The sequence below is a fragment of the Mauremys mutica genome, chromosome 5 (genome assembly GCF_020497125.1).
Source record: "Mauremys mutica isolate MM-2020 ecotype Southern chromosome 5, ASM2049712v1, whole genome shotgun sequence".
NCBI lineage: Eukaryota > Metazoa > Chordata > Testudines > Geoemydidae > Mauremys > Mauremys mutica.
Window position 1 is genome coordinate 108369392 of NC_059076.1, and position 20410 is coordinate 108389801.

The 20410-nt window shown below is 39.2% G+C and overlaps 1 protein-coding gene across 22 annotated transcripts in view; it reads right to left on the reverse strand.

Moving 5' to 3' along the window:
- Positions 1–20410, reverse strand: part of RBPJ (recombination signal binding protein for immunoglobulin kappa J region) — a 104247-nt gene that overhangs the window by 16386 nt on the left and 67451 nt on the right. For all 22 annotated transcript variants that reach the window (XM_045018947.1, XM_045018933.1, XM_045018941.1 and 19 more), the window contains 4 exons: positions 18853–18891; positions 13095–13190; positions 3815–3980; positions 2982–3156 (listed from right to left, as the gene is read on the reverse strand). In XM_045018947.1, coding sequence (XP_044874882.1) covers positions 2982–3156; positions 3815–3980; positions 13095–13183 — 430 coding nt within the window. In that variant the 5' untranslated portion in view covers positions 13184–13190; positions 18853–18891. The remainder of the gene's footprint in view (positions 1–2981; positions 3157–3814; positions 3981–13094; positions 13191–18852; positions 18892–20410) is intronic.

A 20410-nucleotide genomic window follows, 5' to 3' on the forward strand; every position in this document is an offset into this window, starting at 1 on the left:
GACACGTGCATCTGTCTTAGAGTGGGAAGTACCTTAGCTCATAGTTCTAAACCACTGGACTCAGAGGCTGCATTGCCCCACCCCATTGAAATACTTAGGCTACTCTGAGTGCCCAGTTCCTTTCAAGAATAAGGAAAAGATGTTCCTATAATGACCAGTTAAAAAAAAGAAGAAAAAGAATACTGTCCAAAATTACAGAAACTTCAACTCTCTGATTTGCTCAGATCTTTCTCTTGAAAGTACAAAAGATTCAGAGAGTCTGGCAGAGTATAGTCCCTCACAAACCTGCTTACTGAACTCTTCAGATTTCTTTGAGGCCAGAGTCCACCTAAATGCAATCTTTCTTCTACATCAGGGGTGGGCAAGCTTTTTGGCCAGGGAATAGAAATTGTATGGCGGGACATGAATGCTCACAAAATTGGGGTTGGGGTGCAGGAGGGGGTGCGGGCTCTGGGGTGGGGCTGAGGAGTTTGGGGTGTCGGACGGTGTTCTGGGTTGGAACTAAGGGGTTTGGAGGGCAGGAGCGGGATCAGGGCTGGGGCAGCGGTGTGGGAAGGGGTGCAGGTTCTGGGGTGGCGCTGGGGATGAGAGGTTTGGGGTGCAGGAGGGTGCTCTGGGTTGGGATCGAGGCATTTGGAGAGCAGAAGGGGATCAGGGCTGGGGCAGGAGGTTGGGGCGTGGGGAACGGCTCAGGGGGTGCAGACTCCAAGCAGCTCTTACCTCAAGCGTCCCCCGGAAACAGTGGCATGTCCCTTCTCCAGATCCTATGCGGAGGCGCGGCCAAGAGTCTCTGCATGCTCCCCCTTTGCAGGCACTGCCCCTGCAGCTCCCATTGGAGCGCACTGGAGCCGGAGCAGGGCCATGCTGCAGCTTCCGGGAACTACATGGTGGGGCCCCAACCCTGCGCCCTGGCTGGAGCGGAGCCAAGCTGTGAGGTGTGGCCCCCGACCGAGCGCCCCGGCCACAGCGGGGCCGAGCTATGTGGTGCGGCCCCCGACCCAGCGCCCCACATGATGTGGGCCGTAGTTTGCCCACCCCTGTTCTACACGGTATTTGCCATCAAAGGAAGCTCAATACAAGCTTCCAGAATTGCAAGACTGGCTACAAGGACATAAGTCAACAATGCATATTGTTAGCCCACTGGTGGGACTCGCACAACAACAAGGCTATTTCTAATTGCACTTGAGGCTCCAGACGATGGATCCTGACTCAACAGTGTAATGGGCACCAGAACGATGACACTATATTGACGTGATATTTAAGATCCCGAAGAAAAGAAAACACTGAACCAACAGCTGCATCAGCATTTCAACTCAAAAACCAATGTTAAATGTTTTCATTTTTGAGAATATATTAATTCTGATGGGGGCTTATGAAAAGGGCTCCCAGAGAGTATTTTAATATCAAAAATATACCAGCTGGTCTGGATGAATGTTTTGTTAGAGTGCAGGTTGAACTATACAGGCCTTGAGCCAAGACTGGTGTCAACCAGGCGCTTTTCTTTAGGGTGCGGGGCCCTCTTAGGCGCGGGGCCCGATTCAGGGGAATCGGCCTAAAGTCAGCCCTGCCCGTGCCTGCAGGGTCCTAGAGCCCAGGCTCCCGCCCAAGCCCAAACATCTGCCCCACAATTAAACAGTCCCTTAGCCCAAGCCCCACAAGCTGAAGGCAACTGGCATGGGCCAGCTGCAGGTTTTTAACTGCAGTGTAGACATACCATTTAAGGTTTCCTAGCCCAGTTTCACAACAGACAATAGACAATCACAACAGAACTGTTGGAAAGGACCAACCAGATGTTGGCAGCTCAGTCAACCTTCTCCATTCCCCCCACTAAATGCTTTTAGTATTTAGGGATGTCCACTGGTGCATCTAAGGCTAAAATGAGTTCCACATGAGCAGAGAAGAGACACTTAGGCTGGCAGACAACTGCCTTCATCTGCAGATCTCTACTTATGAACTGCTCCTCTGACTACACTAGGCCGCGAAGACAACCAAGAGGGAAGGCAGGGAGTTTTCCAGAAGTCATCTGCTACTTTAACTGCACATTTGCAAGATGGTTCTGGGGACTTTCAGCTTTCCCCGCTTACACTGATTCCCTCTCCTGAGCCTTGCACCCCAATGAACTAGTCTGGAAATCCCAATGCACGATTCTGAGATTGGAGAAGATTAGACTACAATATCTGAATAAGAGAATCTCATGGAACAAGAAAAAAGGAATACACAATGCCTGATGTGCATCAATTGTGGACAAGCAAAACTCTGAGGAGAAAGAAGTCAGGGAGATTAAAGCTTGGAGTGCTTCAACTGTGCATCAGTACCCAAGAATTCTAGAGCTAAAAAACAAAAAACATGTTCCAGAATGAGCAAGCAAATTGAGCTTAAAGCCTTGAGAACCAACAACATGAAGAGTCCCAAACTCCAATGAAAGTCAATACCTTGAAGATAATCTCACAAAATAAATTTATAAATAAAATTGACATCAATGAGAGAAAAGATAGTGAGAGACTGAGAGTGATGCAGAGAAGTGAAGAGTTGGTTGGGGTGATATGGAGCTAATCACTAATGTTCCTAAAGCAATGTCTTTGCTGTTGACTACTGGAGGTAGCTTAAGTACCTCAGCAGGAACGGTCCTGACCTGCTAGAATCAACAGCTTAGAACTTTGAGATAAGGAAGTTCTTGACAAGCCGGCGTATAAGTATACTGACCCATGACTGGAAATCTGCTGAAAGCATTTTTTTAAACCTATCAATCTATATTGCGAATGCTAACCATATTCAATTCAATTACAGCATAACCAGGTAAACAAAGGGGAATATTGTAATACACATCAATGTACAGAGGTCTTAAATACATTACAGTAAATCTGGAAAATTGCACTATATTTATTTTTAGTTGCAATCAAACCTCAAACATACAAGAAGAAAGTCATGTGAGGTCAAACATATCACCACATAAAGTAAAGATCTGCGCACTAAATACTTACAGTCTGCATTTTTCAGTGACTGTTTCTTTTTAGAAGGTTTGGAGATGACTTTGATCCGTTTACTGAGGAACACACCGATGTCGTCACTATTGCCATAGAACATTTTTACTGATAACATGAAGTGCTTTCTCTTGTCTGAGTCAGAGATGTATAATGTTTTGGCTGTGCAATAGTTCTGTAGATTAGAACAAACTACTGTTTCTTTTTCAGATAAACTTTTAGTTCAAGATAGCAGAAACACTTACCACATTAAATAATCAGAAAATATGACATGGGCGGGATTCATCTTTAAAAACGTCTACCCAAATGTTTTTCTTTACCAATTCCCTGAAATCACAACATTCTGCTCCAATTATTTAAAGCGTACATCGTGAAGAGCATTGTAAAATAGATATTTATAGCATCAGTGAAGGAGCTACATTGCAAATACAAGGTAACTGAAACAGTGCTTGCAACACCTATAAACAACATAAACCTATGCAAGGTCAGTTTTATTCTAGCTATCTTAGTTCGTTGATGGCACAAGAAAACATCCCATTGTAATTTGTATTATTGTAAAACATATCTCTACATTTAGCAAAATACTATATCAATTCTTTTAAAAGTATTTTTATTCCCTCCTTTTAAACATTTGTTATACCTGCTTAGAAACTTGATAATTTCATTCTCTTTGCCAACCGACAAACTTTTCCCACCCTAATGTCTTATGGGCCACAATAATTAGTTAGTGATCAGAAAATAAAAACAACCTGAACGCATTTGCTGAAAGAGACAGTAGTGGTTAGAATGCCCCATGCTATAAACTGCAGGAGTAATTATTATGTGGGCTCTACCTTTCCTTCCAAATTCAGCTGTTGCATTTCTTGGTCACTGTTTCCTATTCCAATGAATGCACATGGTTGTGACTCTTGTTCAGAGCAACCATCCCGTTCCATTTGTTCTTTTTTTTTCTTCCATCCACTGCCCATAAGGTACACACATGGAGGGGGGCAAAAAAACCTGAAAATGAACAATTTACAGATTACATACAGCTTTTATAAAAATCTTTGCATAAAAGCGACAAAACTGAGTCTTGTCCTGGCAAATACAAAGCCTTCCTAGCCAAATTAGCATTTGATACTGGAACAAAAGCCCTCCACTGCAGCATAAAGGGGGAGACAGGTTAAAAATATGGCATCTTGCAACGGTATAGAGCACAATCAGGAGCTTTATATTCTTGGAAAGGAGATATTCAGAGCTTTTAAATAGAGCCCTAGTAAGTACTTAAAATGACACTGAGTGGTTGTTTGTAGGTTACATATATTTCTCTCTCTCTCTCTCACACACATACACACACACACACGCACACACTTGATTGCAACCCCTCAGTTAAGGTTGTGCTGAGAGTTTCACTTTAAGCCAGGATGCAAACTCTGTTTTGCATAAAAAGTATACTGTATCTTCCTCCAAATTTACAGCATATAATCTGTGACTAAACTGAATTTCAAAGATTTTCTCAAGTGAATCTGTTAATTAGTTTATGAATCAAAATTAAACAAACATGGTTCCTTTAAGCAATTTATCCTGGGAACTGTCATCTTTGTGTGTGTAGATTCCTGGGAACAGTGAACCACGGCCACCGGGAGCTGGGGGGGGGGTGGCGAGGGGGGGAAGAGGATGGCGGGCGGCGGTGTGCCTGAGGACGGTCAACGTCAGCAAAATGTCTCACATCCCGCAATCAGATTACCCTGATGGGCTGCAGGTTGCCTACCACTGCTCTAAGGACCGTAAAGTTGGTGTAGAGATACTAAGAGCTTTGATTGACAGATAAAATAATAAAAATATAAGCCTTTCAGAAAAACCACTCTAAAATGTTAATTTAGTATTTATTGTTATATTTATATCCTTTCATCAATGACAAATGAAGACAAGACTTGTTTTCTGACAACATGGATAAAAATCTGATTTTCTTTAAAAATATTTTTATATTAGATTTTTAAAAATCTAAATTAAATATTTCTTTCTTTTTTAAAATAAACCTGTGTAAAATTAAATTTGAAATTATGAAAAAACTATGGTAAGGACAAAACTTACAATATTCTATTAAAATAATTTAAATAAATACAAATAATAGGCTATCCCAGTGAGCCCTCAAATTGTAATGACTTAAAAGAGTACTGCTTTCTAACTTATATACAGAAACAGGGCGAAAGAATCTTTAACTTTTGAGGTCAATTCAAGCTTTGAAAATATGTTACAAATGTCATGCACTGCATTAAGTATATCTATATTATTTTCAGTCTTTACAACTGAGCAAATGCTAGTGTTTACGTATTTCCAAATGCAAGTACTTCCAGTTTATGTTGTACAGAAAAGCTTTTGCCAAAGGACACTAGGAGGCGATAATGACCACCAGAAAACAAGTTATAACCCATTTTAAGAACAAACTGGCTGCAACAATTCAACTTTCTTTTAAGCTAAAACTTATGATAAGGACATCAAAAATACTGAATTATATTGTAAATCAAAATCATATACAGACTCTTGGCTTACTAAGTTTTAAAAAACTGATTTTAACCTGTCAAATCAAGGAGAGAGAGACAAGGTAGGTGAAATAATATCTTCTATTGGACCAACTTCTGTTGGTGAAAGAGAGAAGCTTTTGAGCTTTACAAAGCTATTCTCAGGTCTGAGCTCTGTGGAGCTCAAAAGTGTGTGTCTTCCACAAAAAGAAGTTCGTCCAATAAATGGCAATGCCTATTACCTGACCCACCTTGTCTCTCTCATTTCGTGAGACCAACAAGACTACAACACTGCAAACAAGTAAAAGAGAAATAATCATAATTATTAGACCTGCTTGACTGGTTCCCTTATTGGACTAGACTTAAGGGTTAGCCTCTACCTCCAGATGGAGGCAAGTATTGGTTTTTCAATTTCTAACTTTATACAGACAATCCCATGATCTCCTGTAAAGAAGAGTTCAACTATATTGTGTAAAATACAGTAGAACCTCAGTTATGAACACCTTGGGAATAGAGGTTGTTCGTAACTCTCAACAAAACATTATGGTTGTTCTTTCAAAAGTTTACAACTGAACATTGACTTAATACAGCTTTGAAACTTTACTATGTAGAAGAAAAATGCTGCTTTCCCTCTATTTTTTTAGTTTACGTTTAACACAGCACTGTACTGTATTTGGGGTTGTTGGCTTTTTTTGGTCTCTGCTGCTGCCTGATTGCATACTTCCGGTTCCAAATGAGGTGTGTGGTTGACTGGTCCATTTATAATTCTGGTGTTTGTAACTCTGAGGTTCTATTGTATGTACAGTAAAGAGTGCATGTACACCTTTGATGCAGTTATTTCTCATTTAACATGGGACAAAAGAAGCCCCAGTCTTTGATTAGTTTAAGATAACTTGGAGAAAAAGCATTTGGAAGAAATGGGTTAAAGTAATAAATGAGAATTTCTAAGTTTTGATGATGGGCTGATTTTCAGCTACATATGAAAAGAGAAAAAAAAATCATTCAACTATTTTTAGTTTGAAACAATTTCCAGAGTTCACAATTAGAAATAGAGTGGGACTAGGTGCTATGCAACAAAGAAAACTGCTTTCCCATTCATCTTCAATTTATAGGGTCTTCTAACTTCTAGTCCTCTATATTAACCACGGGGCCATAAGCATCTAATAGAGTGGGAGGTGGAAGTTCCCAAAGAAGTAATCTGACCAGCAAAAAAAGAAAATGATTAAAAAAACTATTACCTCTGATCCTCCAAACCTTTGCCAGAACCCTGACTATAAGAGGTACTAGTGAAAAGGCATATAGGAGTCCCTTTATCCATTGGATAGATAAGATATTCCGTTGTTAATTTTTTTCCACTATGCCATGAGCAGAAGATTGGTAGCTTCTTTTTCAAGTAAGGGATGGAGAAATTTACCTCCAATGTTCCTCTGTGAAGTAGGTATGCCACTATGTGCTCCAGAGACCACTTGTGAAGATCTATCATGGATCAGCTCTTTCTGTTAGTTCTTCTTCCCTGCTAAATATATGGCAATCAGAAGTGTCTTCTGGGAAAGCTCATTCCCACATTTGCCAAGCCTTGCAACACAAGATGCAAAATTTGGTCCCTTCCTGCTTCTTGATATACAAGCACAGTGACCCTATTGTACGTGTGAAGCAGGGCCACCTTTTGGCACATCAGGTCTCTGAAGGTACTTGTATTTAGAACCACTCATCAGTTGTATATAAAATGTTCTGTTGTTGCTCCTACAGAAAGACTAAATTCCTTGAGAGGAGTGGGGAGGCACCTTCTCTGTATGCGCCTCATGTCATGTTGGACGAATCTGTGGTCACTACAATTTGAATGGCTGGAGTTTGAACTAAATCCCTAATCCAAGCTCATCTTTGGACTCGCACTTAGACAGAAAAGCCCAGAGGTTGTCCATCATCCAGAAGAGATGTGAGTCCCCCTATAATGCTTGCTTCCACTGTGATTTCAAGGTTCACTGAGTTGATCTCATGAGAAGAAAAGCCACGGTACTCCTAATTCAGCTGAGGCCATCAAAACTCAAATGTATTCATAGTATGGTCCATGCTATCATCCATCTGATCTGACAAATCCTCTCCATCAGATTGGTCATGTGTTGAATCCTGTTCTGCAGCAGGAAGACCAAGCAGATCCATGCCTAGCAGAGCTCACATGTACTCCAAATGTCTGCTGGGGAAAAGTAGAGACTTTGAATCTTACTGACTCCAAAACCCTCGCGATGACATGGAAATGCGAACAGACTGCTCTTTTGACTCCCTCCATAGTGGTGTTCTTGACCAGCCAATTCCCCAAGTAAGGGTACATGTGCACTCCCAGCCCCTGTAGTTATGGCACCACTAAGGCCAATGAATTTGGGAAAACATGGTGCTTCAGTAGCGAAACTATCCTAACTAAGCTTACCAGGGAAAAATGGGTTTATGCCAACACTAATGAGTCCTGGCACTCAGCACTCTTGTTCAACTCTGGCTTCTGCTTCAAGGATTTACCTTTTGAAACACTCTGGCCTAGCCCTGTGCTGGTCTCAAAGAAGTCTTCATAGGTTCCCTTGATGTGGGGTTGGAGAAATACACCACCGTTCGAGGTGACATTTGCATGACAATATTTCCCCTTGTACCTGGTGGTCGACTTGGAGACAGTCAAGGCAGAAGATATGTTTGTCAATTACCCACATTGTTCTGAGCATGAAACCACTCAGCAGTCTTCTTTCCTTCTTAGGGGCTGAAGAAACTGACAACATCCACTGAAGAATATAATGCAACAAGAAAAAAAAAACGAAAAATAATTAGGCACTAGAGTGCTAAAAATAGGCATCGGAGCCACGCGGCAAGCCTTGAACAAGGCAAAGCACTCAATGACAAAACAATTCTAGCAATAACAACCAGGACCTAGTAGGCACATAGTAGAGCATACTCAACAATACATCGCAGAGAAAAGTCTGAGCAATAACTGTGAGGTGCAGCTTCTGGAAGGAGTTTTTTCACTAACAGCTGTCAAGAAATTGCTAACTAGAACATTCCAAGGATACTGAACAAATTCAGATAGTAGTATGTGACCACTAGTAGGGGGACTGGCTCACAGACCCAGTCGTAAGCATCTTTTGAGACTGAAAATACTTCAATAGCTTGAGGAGCTGTGATTGTCTCATGCCAAGAAGCTGAGAACCACGAATGAAAATCCTGGTGGACAGTATCTTTACAGAAACATAACTAGCACAAAACTAATCTAGAATCAAAGTCCCCAGAGGGAACCCAGACAACTATGCTGAATGCAACATCTGAGAATGTAAACAATAACTAATGTACACATGCCATTGCCAAATGGTTCACCTAGAAATGTAACAGAAGAAATTTGCATCACCCTTGCCATTCCAAAGGCTATTATTACTAAAGAGTAATATGCTCTCATCTTAGAAGAGCAGAGGACCTGTCTACTATTATTTCTATTACATTAACATCTAGGAACCCCAATCAATGATCAGCGTACAGACAAGTAACAAAGACGTTGCCAGGTACTTGGGGACTAAGTCTGGAAATGCCTCTTTCTAAGATTTTTAAACAAAATCACACTACACAACATTTGCACATCATACGGTTCCTTTCCACCAAGAATGCCACACTATTGATTAAGCCTCATCAAAACACCTGCAAGGTAATTATTACCCTCATTTACAGATGGATAAACTGCACACAGAAAGGTTAAAAAAATTTCCAAGGCCTCATAGCAAACCAAGAGAGAGCTGGGAACAGAAATGAGGAGTTTCTGTAGCCTCTAGATTACAATATCTCTGACTGGAAACTGAAATTACAAAAGGAGCCCCAACTTCTGAAAATTTAGAAGCCTGTCGAGTAAAGATGGATTATTCTCTACACATCTAAAGTGAGCCAAGATACTTCCTTATCACATTAAAGTCCAGGACCAAAAAAAACATGGAGAGATCCTTCCATGAAGTTTAAAATACAATGTAACCGTAGGCACAATCAGTAATGGTTCAATTAAAAACCTCTCTCTTTGGAAATGCAAGAAAAAAAAATGAATAAAACGAATGTCCCATGAACTTGGTTAATCATTATAATAAAATAGCCTTAAAATCTTTGCTAACTTTGCTTAGCCCAGCAATAAGAAAGGAATAAGGCATGTCTCGCTATGAGTAAAGTAAAATGAATTTGAAAATCAAGGACCTAAATCTGCACTCATTTGCACGAAGTATCTGGCGGCAGAAGTGAATCTAAAGATTTAACTACAACTGGCACTTCTGAGATTCTGTTGATATCAGCAATTTAGTTGTTAAGAATAATAATGTAGTTATTTGTGACGCCAGAAGTTTGGGAGTCTAGTGTAATACTGTAATGCATCTTCTGTGCTGGTTTAAACATCGGTTTGAGAAGGAGAATAAAAATTAGATTGGCATATTTAGAACTATACATTTTGTTTAAATATTAAACAATTTTTCTTTTAATAACTAAATCAGTATTAAATCAGTTTGGAAATGATGCTATAATCTTATACTGAACTCCCAGACATTGTCACCCTTGAGCGCACTCTTCCTGAAACTCTGAATGTCTAAAAAGAAATCTGTACTCATTTGGTAAGTCTATCACTAGGACAAGAATTCAAAATAACTGGTGTGAAGAAAAACTCCAGCTATACTAAATAAATAGTGGATGGACCTACTTCCACAATGTCTACAGAGTGGAGGAGGAACATGCTATGCAAAAACATATGTATCTATTTTAATCAATATCCAATTACAGTTCAGTTTCTGAGTCACTAATGGTAGCCATGACATCCCTGAAAAGTGATGTAAAATTTTTGGTACCAGATGATGAGGATCCAGTATCAAACGCCACAGAACAGTTCCCACTCAGAAGAGCTTTGGTGTTTTAACATTTGGTATTTTGTATTTACGTAGTATTAATGTCATTTTGATTGCATGTTTTGATTACTAGTTGGCATAAGGACAGCAATTCTCAGGAGTTGGGAAAGCATACTTGTATGCATGCCATAGTGGTTTTACTAACATTAGTAATATATACTCATGAAAATCAGCAAGCCACATCAACAATGCCCGAAGCTCTACTCTATATTTTATCCAAGGAATTGTTTGGGGCAATATTACCTGTCAAAGGCACATGGGAATATTTGGAAATTGCTAGGAACAAAGATCCACCTTGAAAGTATCACCTCACATTTCTCAGGGTCATTTTGGGGAGGAAGGGGGGGACTTTACACATTTTCCTAACACAAATGGTGAGTTTTAATCTTCAAATAAAATGAGCCATCCCCCCTTCCTTTACCGCAATCCAAACAGGAAAAGAGTAAATCTATCCCTAAAAGGGTTGGATGGTGGACGACTCCTACTCCTGAAATACTTTGGGCCCAAGAGAAGGAACAGATTTCTGTCTGACAGAGGAAAGCTCGTTAGAAATGTGTTTTCCAATCCATGAAGGCATACAAAGGGGTTAAATTAATTCAGTACACTGTACTCCTTAACCATGTTATTTTTTAATACGGTGTGACCTGGGAAGTTAACCATGTGTTCCTGCTGTTCAGTCATGATGAATCTTGATGGCTGTAAAATCCTCCTTTGTGAAGCAGCAGGTACTGCTTACTGCTACATTGCCTTGAATTATAACCCCCTTGCTATGTATCTAAAAATGCTGCCGTCAGCAACAGAGGGCTGCATAGTTGCATCTTATACACACAGTGCACTTGTTCACTTGTGTCCTTTTTCCCCCTTCATGGAGTTTCCTATTTGATTCTCAATAAGAAATACAAGGCTCTAAAGAGATCTAAAAAATCCTTAACAATTCAATGGAACTGCTGAACCTGGAAACTGCCCAGAAGAGAAGCTTAGCGAAGACTGCATACTGTGGAGGTCTTCTCAGGAGAGTGGAAATGCACTGATGTACCAGTAACTAGGCACAGAAGTGTGAAGAACAGCCAACAGTGGCCTTTGCGTGAACAACAGAGGCCCAACGATAGGAAATAAATCCATTTGCATTAGAGGATTACATCTCAGAACTCTGCAGGCAATTTTTTGATGGACTTTGATTTTGAATTGTTTTTGTACATTGAGATGTTTAATATCTCAAACCTCAGGAAATTTTACAAGCAATATGATACAACAGGATGTGGACCGAGGTGGAGAAAGAAATATTAAGCATCAAAGGTAACAGTACATGCAGCACCTGTGGCTGTTTTGTGGCTACTGCATATAGATAACATCTGTGTCTGAAACCTCATCTGCTCTAGTCCAGTATTTTTAGCTCAACAATTTAACTTTTGAAATTTATGTACATCTTACAGTAAGTCATTGTGCGTTATAAGATAATTAGAAATCTAGACATAAGGGACCTTATTGGTGCTGCAAGTCAGAATTTAAGTGCACCAGCAGAACAGTGCCGAAAAACCTACACACAACTTATTCATAAAACATATTCACTAACAAGCCTTCCAAAAATGCTTCTTCTGCAGCCTCGTGCCTTAAAAACTACCTGAAGTGTACTACAATTGCCTGGAAATGCAGTGATCAGATATGTGGTTGATAGCTGCAGTATAAAAATCTATACAAATAGGATCAGATAGATAGCATCTTACTACTTATATACTGACCTATCTTTGACAAGAAGTTTTTATAACAAGACATACTTTATACTAATTTTAATGATACATCTCGATACTCTTATTGTAATTACAGGCCTGATTCAGGACAGCAAGTGCTTAAGTGCTGTCCTGAATTGGGGCCATGTATATTTTTATTTAAAATTACTGAAAGAAAAAAGCTAACCTTCCCACCACCACCGCTTCCTCCAAACAAAATACTTTAAACAGACACTTTACCATGGAAAAATAGTTTATACTAATAGGAAAGTCTTACTAAGACTTTCTCCCATTTTTCTAGGGCTAATTTTCACTATAATTTCAATTGTTGATCCCCTTAAAAGTGACCAAAAGAGGGTTTATGTCACTTTTTATTTTGGTAAACGTTCTCACTCTAACTTGGTTGGTTTTTTTTGTGTTGTTTTTTTAAAATTTATTAAACTCTGAAATATTGTTTACCTCAGAATGCTCCACAAGTAACTGGAGAACTAGTTAACTCAGCTGGCATGAAAAGACAGAAAAGTTGTATCTGCAGCAGATACAACAACGTTATTGGGGTGAGGAGGAGAAGTGAGACCCAGGCTAAGGATATCCCTCTCCCCAGAGAAATCAAACTGTGCAGGGGGGAACACCCGCAAGGGACATGAGGATCTACAGAACCTCACTGCTCTCCCAACCACGTGAACTAGATCAAAGAAAGAAATCCTGGGTGAACCGAAGCTGGGGACTGAAACTGCCAGCAGAAACAGACACAAACGTCTATGTACTAAAAGCAGCAGTTTTCCAACATTCACTATACAAACACCTGACTTGATTTTGGCAATACATTTGATCTATTTCATTAATACATTTATTTAAAGTAAGATTACGGTGTTTTTAATTTAAGACAATTTTGTTAGGTACTATGCTAAAATTAACGTCACACCAGATGAATTTTTTTTCCTCGATGGGGGGGGGAGGGGGAAAGAGAGAGAGAGTCTTCCTTACCTTTTTTCATTTCCATAAGACTTCTGCGCAACTTTTGCATGGAGAATTAGTACTGTTTGATCACCCCGCTCCTTTAGATAATTCCGCATAGCTTCCCTAAAAATTAATTTAAAGAGAAAATAAGTTTTGAAAGTTTTTTTCAGCTTTGTAGTTATAATAATTCAAAGAGAACTTTAAGAAAAAAAATGCAGCTGAGGTGGAAAGAAGACAAAATAGGGGTTTATGCAGCACACTAACAATACAGAGTTGGGTTTAAACCAGATGTTTTAAAAGATAATTTTTGGGGCAAAAAAAACAGTATTCAATTTGCACCCCACAACTGTAAGTTATGCTATCATCACAAAGTTTTCCACCACAGGGAAAGTTTGGGGTGCTGTAGAAGGACAGTATTTATTTCAATACATTCATTCACACCAGGAGGGATGTTCTGAGGTCTTGTTGTTACTATTTACAATATCTTGCTACTCATATTTGTTCAAGGTCTCCTTGCTTAGTTTTATCTGAGTCTTCCACAGTGATGTGCTTACATGAGATACATGGTCCATGTTGGTTTTCTAACATTCAGTCATACAATGACAACAAAAGCCAGACAGAAACTGTTTTGCTTGAAAACAAAGACAACCATCTCTTGAGTTGAATAGGTAGAGGACAACACTTTACTGGTCTTCTGCATATTACACCAGCCCTCCATTAAGTACTATAACCAATTCAGAGTCCCCTGGTCCTTACCTTCAAAGCGTATAACTAGATAAGTGCAAATACTGAAAGCTATCTACTGAAACTGACAGAAGTAGAGATAAAACTCTATGGAAGGGGTTTCAGGACATTTTTGGTGAAGGCCATCCACCCAAAGGCAGCCACCCAGGAGATCAAACTCAACCAATATTTGGATAGTTCTTTAATGGCACCAAGGTTGTTGACCCAGAACTTTACTCAACTAAAGAAACAATATTCTTAGTTGACAAGATCTGTTTCCAGTAGAAAGACCCCTCCGATAAAAGGAGCCTATGGAATACAAACTCACCCAGGAGAGTGGGGGACAGAACATAATCCAACTGTGATGTCATTTCAGTTTAAATTCTTGTACCTGGCACATAGATATCATAGTAACTGGTGCACCAGAAATAAGTATATAAGTGGATGATACACCAATACAGAAATAAGGGCCAAATTACACTTTTAAATGTGGATTACCTTGATCTCGGTAAATTTGGCTAATAACTAGTACCACTGATACTATGCTGCATATAGGCATAAAGTATAGACAATAAAAAACTCTCTCTCTCAAGTATATTTACATATACTGAGACTGTTTATATAGGTATTCAGATGTTCAGTACTTTATAACTATCAAACCTAAGATTAATATTTTCTCAATGAATTGTATTTACGTATTTCAAGTACTGACAAAATTCTCCATTTTAGCTTCATTTAACTTAGTCATAAACATATGTTCAAGTTGCAGAGTGCATTATGTAATACCCATGAATATCTACAGTACTCATGTTAAACAATTTCTCAAAGAGACTGCTACAAATATAGTAAAGAATGCTCATGTGCTGTCAGTTCTAGTGTATATTAAGCATTGTGTCAGGATCAAATTATCTCTGCCCCTTTCTTCTGCTCTAAAGGCTGTATTCGTAAAATCACAGTTGCCACATAGACCTAACCTCCTAAGAATAGAAAGGCTACCCTTCTTTCTCTACCGCTTATCAAGAAAATGTTCAATAAGAACAAGAATACCTAGCTCTTATATAGCCATTTTCATCAGTAGATCTCAAAGCACTTTAAGGAGATAAGCACCATTACCCATCATTATATTATATTTTATATATAACTGCAAAAGCAAGTAGCACAATAGAACAGAAGTTGCTGAGAGATATTTTTACTCCTTCAAGGAACTTAAGCAATGAAGAGGAAAATAATGTTTCAGAATTGCTGAAGAACATGTATCTGGAAAAACTGGAGATGGCAAGCAGGTGCAACAGGGTTTCTACAGGTACGTTAACAACAAGAAGGTGGTCAGTGAAAGTGTGGGCCCCTTATAGAATGGGGGAGGCAACCTAGGGACAAAGGATGTGGAAAAAGCTAATGTACTCAGCGCTTTTTGTGCCTCGGTCTTCACGAACAAGGTCAGCTCCCAGACTGCTGCACTGGGCAGCACAGCATGGGGAGGAGGTGACAAGCCTTTTGTGGAGAAAGAAGTGGTTCAGGACTATTTAGAAAAGCTGGACGAGCACAAGTCCATGGGGCCAGATGCGCTGCAACCGAGGGTGCTAAAGGAGTTGGCAGATGTGATTGCAGAGCCATTGACCATTATCTTTGAAAACTCATGGCGATCGGGGGAGGTCCCAGATGACTGGAAAAAGGCTAATGTAGTGCCCATCTTTAAAAAAGGGAAGGAGGAGGATCTGGAGAACTACAGGCCAGTCAGCCTCACCTCAGTCCTTGGAAAAATCATGGAGCAGGTCCTCAAGGCATCAATTCTGAAGCACTTAGAGGAGAGGAAAGTGATCAGGAACAGTCAGCATGGATTCACCGAGGGCAAGTCATGCCTGACTAAAGTAATAGCCTTCTATGACAAGCTAGCTGGGTCTGTGGATGAGGAGAAAGCAGTGGATATGTTATTCCTTGACTTTAGCAAAGCTTTTGATACGGTCTCCCACAGTACTCTTGCCGGCAAGTTAAAGAAGTATGGGCTGCATGAATGGACTATAAGGTGGATAGAAAGCTGGCTAGATCGTCAGGCTCAACGGGTAGTGATCAATGGTCCCATGTCTTGTTGGCAGCCAGTATCAAGTGGAGTTCCCCAAGGGTCGGTCCTGGGGCCGGTTTTGTTCAATATTTTCATTAATGATCTAGAAGATGGCATGGATTGCACCCTCAGTAAGTTTGCAGATGACACTAAACTGGGAAGAGTGGTAGATAAGCTGGAAGGTAGGGATAGGATACAGAGGGACCTAGACAAATTAGAGGATTGGGCCAAAAGAAATCTGATGAGGTTCACCAAGGACAAGTACAGAGTCCTGCACTTAGGATGGAAGAATCCCATGCACTGCTACAGACTAGGGACCGAGTGGCTAGGCAGCAGTTCTGCAGAAAAGGACCTAGGGGTTACAGTGGACAAGAAGCTGGATATGAGTCGACAGGGTGCCCTTGTTGCCAAGAATGCTAATGGCATTTTGGGCTGCATATGTAGGAGCACTGCCAGCAGATCAAGGGACGTGACCATTCCCTTCTATTCGGCATTGGTGAGGCCTCATCTGGAGTACTATGTCCAGTTTTGCCCCCCCCCGACTACAAGAAGGATGTGGAAAAAATTGGAGAGAGTCCAGCGGAGGGCAACAAAAATTATTAGGGGGCTCAAGCACATGACTTATGAGGAGAGGCTGAGGGAACTGGGATTATTTAGTCTGTAGAAGAGAAGAAAGGGGGGATTCGATAGCTGTTTTCAACTACCTGAAAGGGGGTTCCAAAGAGGATGGATCTAGACTGTTCTCAGTGGTACTTGATGACAGAACAAGGAGTAATGGTCTCAAGCTGCAGTGGGGAGGTTTAAGTTGGATATTAGGAAAAACTTTTTCACTAGGAGGGTGGTGAAGCACTGGAATGGGTTACCTAGGGAGGTGGTGGAATCTCCTTCCTTAGAGGTTTTTAAGGTCAGGCTTGACAAAGCCCTGGCTGGGATGATGTAGTTGGGGATTGGTCTTGCTTTGAGCAGGGGGTTGGACTAGATGACCTCCTGAGGTCCCTTCCAACCCTGATATTCTATGATTCTATGATATTCTATTAGTCATATAGGACTTTTCATATATAGAAAATAATTTAGTTAAAAGAGCATTTGAATTTTAACATAATGATATATTCTTCAGACTATCTGAATGGATTATATTCTTACTTACATAATCTATTATGTATTCAGTATAGGATTGCTAATTCAAAGGGAAAAAAAGATATAAGAAAGGACTCCAATTAACCAATTTCCACCCTCTTTGCCCTCCTATACTCACAAGAAATCTATCTTCTGGGATACGTCTACCAGATCCTAAAAGATGTTCTCTGCTCAATTCTTTAAGCATGGATTCTCAATGTAGAAGTCAAGACCACGAGAGGTATTGGGAGGTCTTGCTAGGTAAGGGATAGGGGAGGGCATTTCCTTGTTTAGATTTTGTGGGATGGAAGTTCCTAATCATTTTACTACATGTTCAGAATATGAGGTCTTGGTATGTTTAAAAAAAAAAAATTAGAACCACCCACTCTCACACATGGGAAATGGTTCCCAGGATCCCTGTCAATATCCCAGGAGGAAGATACTTTACTAACCAAGTAGCTGAACCCTGTGCATGAAACCTAGATTCATCAAAGTTAAGCATACAATACAGTTTATGCCCTGATATATTACAGGATGTTTATTCAATTTTCTATTTTTAATTAATCTCAGGAAAGTGGATTCTACCAATAACTTCAGAAGCAGAAAATTCCAAAAGTGATTAACCTCCAAGAGGGGAAAATACTTCATGATTTTAAACCTAACCTTTTTTTTTAAAAAAAATCCACAAATACGTATAGATAATAATTGTACAAGTCATATGGGAAAATAGAAAATTACCTGTTGAGATTATTTAAAGCTATTGTGGGATAAACTCTGGTTTGAGTTATAAGTACTCACAGCCTAAATATAAAGCAAGTTGATCACAAAGCTAGAGTATATCTGGAAATGTATTCCTGATGAAATGTACCCCAAACGTGACATGACACAAAACATGTTTCTTCTTGTTTTGCATGAGGCATCCTGCTCCCCAACATAAAAGGAAGTAGGCCAGGGTAACAGTGGGTGTGTTACGCCCCCAAATACTATTGTTCACACACAGCGCTATGAAAAAAGTGCAGTTTTTGTGCACATCAGGCAAACGCAGTGGCCATCATTAAGTAAACATTTGCTCAAAGTTGCCACAAAGCAGTATCCAAGATTACTACAGTTTTCCCCTCTCCACAGAATAATCAGTATTTATAGTAACTGTGTGGTAACAATTGGCAAATGGTGACTATTTTATGGCTTCTACAGTTAGTTATTCCAAAACGGAACAGGAATAACTCAGATATAATACTTCACAGCCCTTCTCACAGCCTTTCATGAACAGCTTCCCTTGAGAATGTGGTACTATTTATCACTGGTCACACATCACAAAACTTTTAGGTTAAAATCGTTCCCTGACAGCATTCTTGATTGTGATATACAGTGCAGCACAAAAGCCTTCAAATACAATATTTAAATTCTGCCAGTAAAAGAGCTTTGGCATTTGATGTGATTTCATCAGCCACACTTATCAATTAATATAGAACATAGGGATAGAATATATATACTTGTCAATGAGGAGATGTTTGAAGTCATCTCTGGAAACTTAGACCTGAGTAGATTAATACCTACTACGATGCTCTACAAATAATAAACATTTGACTACATAAAAGCCAAGTGATTTCTGCAAAGAATTCTGAATTTCAGATTAAACCAAGAAATGAAAGGAAAGCAATCAATGTTCACAATATTATTTCTGGTTGATAATGTGTTTGTTAAAGCTTTCCATTTTTCGGAAAAGATTTTAAACCAAAATTTCGAAATGTACTCTGACTCTCTGCCGAATGATTATCTTTCAGCACTGAAATTAAAGGCTGACAAGCTACAACTTGTTATTTATCTTTGAAACTTTTTAAAGGAAAAAATAAATTTAGATAAAATGATAAACTATTCTATGCTTACCTGGTAAGACGTTTAGGTTGAGGCCGCTCACCAAATTTCCTGTAAACAAACAAGAAGCCAGTAATTTAAAACAAACATTCTGTGATAGATTTTTACACTTAAATATTAGAATTTGCGGTAGTGCTGTATCTTATTTCCTTGATTATTTTTCTTTTTTTTATGCTGACATAATAAAAGTATGTGTGTGTATATATTATATTTATATATATATATATATACATACATACACACACACACACACACACAGAGATATTTAAAAACACAGTACAAGTACTGATAACTCATTTATGATTCAGAATATTTTAAATATAATATGTTCCATTTCTATTTTTTAAAGCAAACCAGCTCCTTTACAGAGTTTTTCTGTAATACTAAAGACTTTTCTTACTCAAATAAATCAGAAAAATTACGTATTATTCTAATTTTAACTAAAATGAAAAAAAACCCTTCACTGTGAAAATGTTCTTAATGTACCAAAAGGCCTGGCAAATGAAATCATTCATTATTGTCCAGTTTGGGGGGGAAATGTAGTACAATCCCTATTAATGTCTTTATTTACTATGCCTTCTGCAAAAAGTCACATTTGTCTCATTTTTCTGAAGTTTTCTTAAAAGTCCAAGTTTCTTAACTACATCAAAAATCAGAGATTATCTGCTATTACCATCTACTATAAGTGCCAGTAAGAACTGTTACTATCAACACAAAGACAACAACATTACTAATATTGTGACCATCAGCTGTCTGATTCTGAGTTGGCAAATACATTGCACTATAAATACTGCACATTAAAATGACTTTTCTAAGAAACTGGGGGTTTTCCCCCCTCAGTAACTTCTTACAGTAGGCTTGACGAAGTTTATTATATACAATGGTCTCGAGACTCAAAAAAAATTAGGTTCTCAGCTAAACACGTAGGTATAGAGAGAGTGATTCAAACACATCTAATAATCCATTAGCATTGTGAGGTAATACTACCTCACCACAAACTTTAAGCTAAATCTTCCTAAAAATGTTAAAGTATGTAAGATGCACACATGCAGTTGTATAGAAGCATACTCTTCAGTAATACAAAGCAATCCAAAAAGATTAAGTCAGAATTGTCAAGAAGATTTGAGAAAAGGAAGGCAAGGATATTGCTCCTCTGCCTCACAACACATCTGTTCCTATGTTCAATCTCTTAAAGGAAGTACAATCACAAGCTAAAATGAGAACAAGGAACATGTAGCAGCTAGCTGAACACCCTTCTACCTAAAAATAAATGATATGAGACAGGGAAGTCAACCATGCAATGAATACGCAGTCATTACTGGTAAATACACTTCAGAATGGCAATGTTCTTGGTACAGTATATCATAAACAGATATATCTTTCCCTTTATGCTTTATTTACAATGAAAATCCATCTATAATATTGCACTGCAATATCTGAGGCTCCCTATTGCAATAAGGAGCACGAGATCTAAAATTACATGACAAGAGATCCCCTAATTTATGGAGCTGATCTGCAATGAACTTTGTAGCAAAGCAAGTACAACTGATTATGCAATTATTCAATACAC